At 63.1% G+C, this 2,241-nt stretch overlaps 1 protein-coding gene across 2 annotated transcripts in view; it reads right to left on the bottom strand.

Annotated features, from left to right (window-relative positions):
• The window catches only part of KDM7A (lysine demethylase 7A), a 61,071-nt gene extending 58,883 nt beyond the window's left edge, over positions 1-2,188 (bottom strand). For both annotated transcript variants that reach the window (XM_057374493.1, XM_057374494.1), the window contains exon 1: positions 2,005-2,188. In XM_057374493.1, coding sequence (XP_057230476.1) covers positions 2,005-2,120 — 116 coding nt within the window. In that variant the 5' untranslated portion in view covers positions 2,121-2,188. The remainder of the gene's footprint in view (positions 1-2,004) is intronic.
• Positions 2,189-2,241: the final 53 nt, after the last annotated feature.

Below are 2,241 nucleotides of genomic sequence, written 5' to 3'. Positions count from 1 at the left end.
AAGATTTGAGAGTGTGTGTTTTCTTTCACAAGATATGTAACAGTCTTCAGACACTCTTAAAGCAAGGGGAAAGGGGCTCCCACAGCAAACCACAGCTGACAGGGGGCAGTGGGTCTCCCAAAAACCTGTCCWTTAGTCATGGGACTGGGTGAGCATGCAACTAAATCCCAAAGCAGCRTGGCTGTTGCCAGCTCTTGCCGGCCTCCTTGCTGCTTTTTCACTCTTTAGTTTTTAGACTAYCAAAGYAGTTCAGTGCTAACAGACTTTCTCTACCCMTTACATGACAGAGCTCAATCGCAGGAACATATGTGGAGCTTTTTGCAGCTCCAAATCCAAGAAAGCTACCAAGTGGTCTGTACCCATCTTTGAATCAGGCAGTACTTTCCCCCTCGTAACAATTTCAGAAATTTGGTTCACCCATATTCCAGTAATATTGACTCACAAGGCTGGCATTTAAGTCAAGCCTGCATGGAACCTGAGCAATTGCCAGGACATTCTGAAAGAGCAGCTACACAAATACAGAAAAAGACTTGGAAGAGAAAGAATCTGTAACAAACACCTTCAGGCGATGCCCGCACCTTTACTGCAGGCACTGACCGAGTTTTGACAAACTTGTATGAAGCTGCTGTAACCCAAAAGAGCTGCTGYGCGCCTCTCTCTCAACAACAGCACTGCCAAGAGTAGTAGCGGTCTAGTTAAAAACACTAATGAGAGGTTGTTTTTAAGGTACAACAATCCTGCTTTGCCAGTTTTTTTACGGTTTACAAAGCCCTTTTCACAGTTTCTATAATACCGCGGTCCCAGCCGGGGGAAGCCCACGTACAAAGAACAAACCAACTCCACGTACGCACAAGTAAACAYCACAAACGCTGCGAGCCTCCCTTACGCCCTAAAACGTGGCAAGAAAACACACCGCGCGTAACAATCGCCGTTGAGTAACACCTTAGAYACGCAACCTACTTTCCGCCGGCGCTTTTGTTTCGCCGTTTGCGGGCAAGAAACGGGCAAAACGAACCGAGGCAAAAAAAACAAACGCAAACAAGCGGGACCCCCCGTGAGGGCAGGGTCGGGGGGCGGCGGTGCGGGCCCTGGCCGGCAGGGGGCGCGGCGCGGGCGGCCGGCGCTGTTGTTGTCGCCGCTCGGGGTATTTAAACGCCGGGCTGTCAATCACCGGCGCCGCGCGCGCCCCGGCGCTCCCCACACGGCGGGGGCGGCACCGAGCGGCCCCGCARCCCCGGCCCGGCCGAGCCGCCGCCGCCGCCGCCGCGGGCCCCCAACTTGCTCCTTTGTTTAACTGCCCGTGAATCCCCACCGCCGCCACCGCCGCCGCCTCCTCCCGCACGCAGCGGCTGCCGACGGGCCTTTTATTATTCGCACGCTCGGCTCGCAAAACACACGCGCGGCGGCGGCGGCCGCTCGGGACCGGGCTGGAAACGTCAAAGCGGAGAGAGGAACGGAGCGACCCCTCTTTCTCCTCCGCCGCCGTCCCCCGAACAAAACRCACGGGCAGCCCGGAGCTCGCACCCGGCCGGGGACAGCCCCGGCGCCCGCACCGCTCCGCCAAGGGACCGGCCTGTCCCGGGAGAGAGCCCCCGGGAGCGCGGGGGGACACGCGGCGCCTCCGCACAGTCAGCACAACTTCGGGGTGGCCCCGGCCCCGTCAGCCCCGCATCTGTTGCTCTTTCGTAACCGGTCCCCCCCACCCCCCTCGGCCGGCCGCCCGGCCCGGCCCGTCCGCCCCCTCGCAGCTGCGGACCCATGTGCCCGGGGACAGCCGCCCCCGCCGGCGCCTGCACTGTCCCCGCCGCGGRGAGGGGGGGAAAGAGACCGGACCGGGCGAGCGCCCGCTGCTCCCCCCCGTGCTGCCGCCGCGCAGCCATTGTCCCCCCCGGGGGGAGGGGGAAACGCGACTGCCAYCGCCTGTGCCCGGTGGCCGCCCGGCCGCCCGCCCCGGCGGCTGCCCCGGCGCGCCGCCCAGCCCCGGCGCGGCTCCCGGCGCCTTACCTGCCGTGGAACCAGTCCTTGCAGATGTCGCACTCGATCATGAAGCGGCTCACGTCGTAGGGTTCGCGGCACACGCAGTACACGGGGGTCGCGGCGGCGGCCGTCGCTCCGGCCATCTTTAAAGAACTCCCTGACTGAGCCGCCCGCCCCGCTCCGCTCCTCCCTGTCCCGTCCCGTCCCGTCCCGTTTCCCCCCCCCGCGCCGCGCTCCCTCAGCCGCGGCCGCGGCGGCGCCGCC

Source organism: Malurus melanocephalus, unplaced genomic scaffold (genome assembly GCF_030028575.1).
Source record: "Malurus melanocephalus ecotype Western Australia unplaced genomic scaffold, MMel_1.1 scaffold_226, whole genome shotgun sequence".
In the NCBI taxonomy this organism is placed as follows: Eukaryota; Metazoa; Chordata; class Aves; order Passeriformes; family Maluridae; genus Malurus; species Malurus melanocephalus.
The sequence above is the reverse complement of the archived record's forward strand: the minus strand, read 5'-3'. Positions and strand labels throughout refer to the sequence as shown.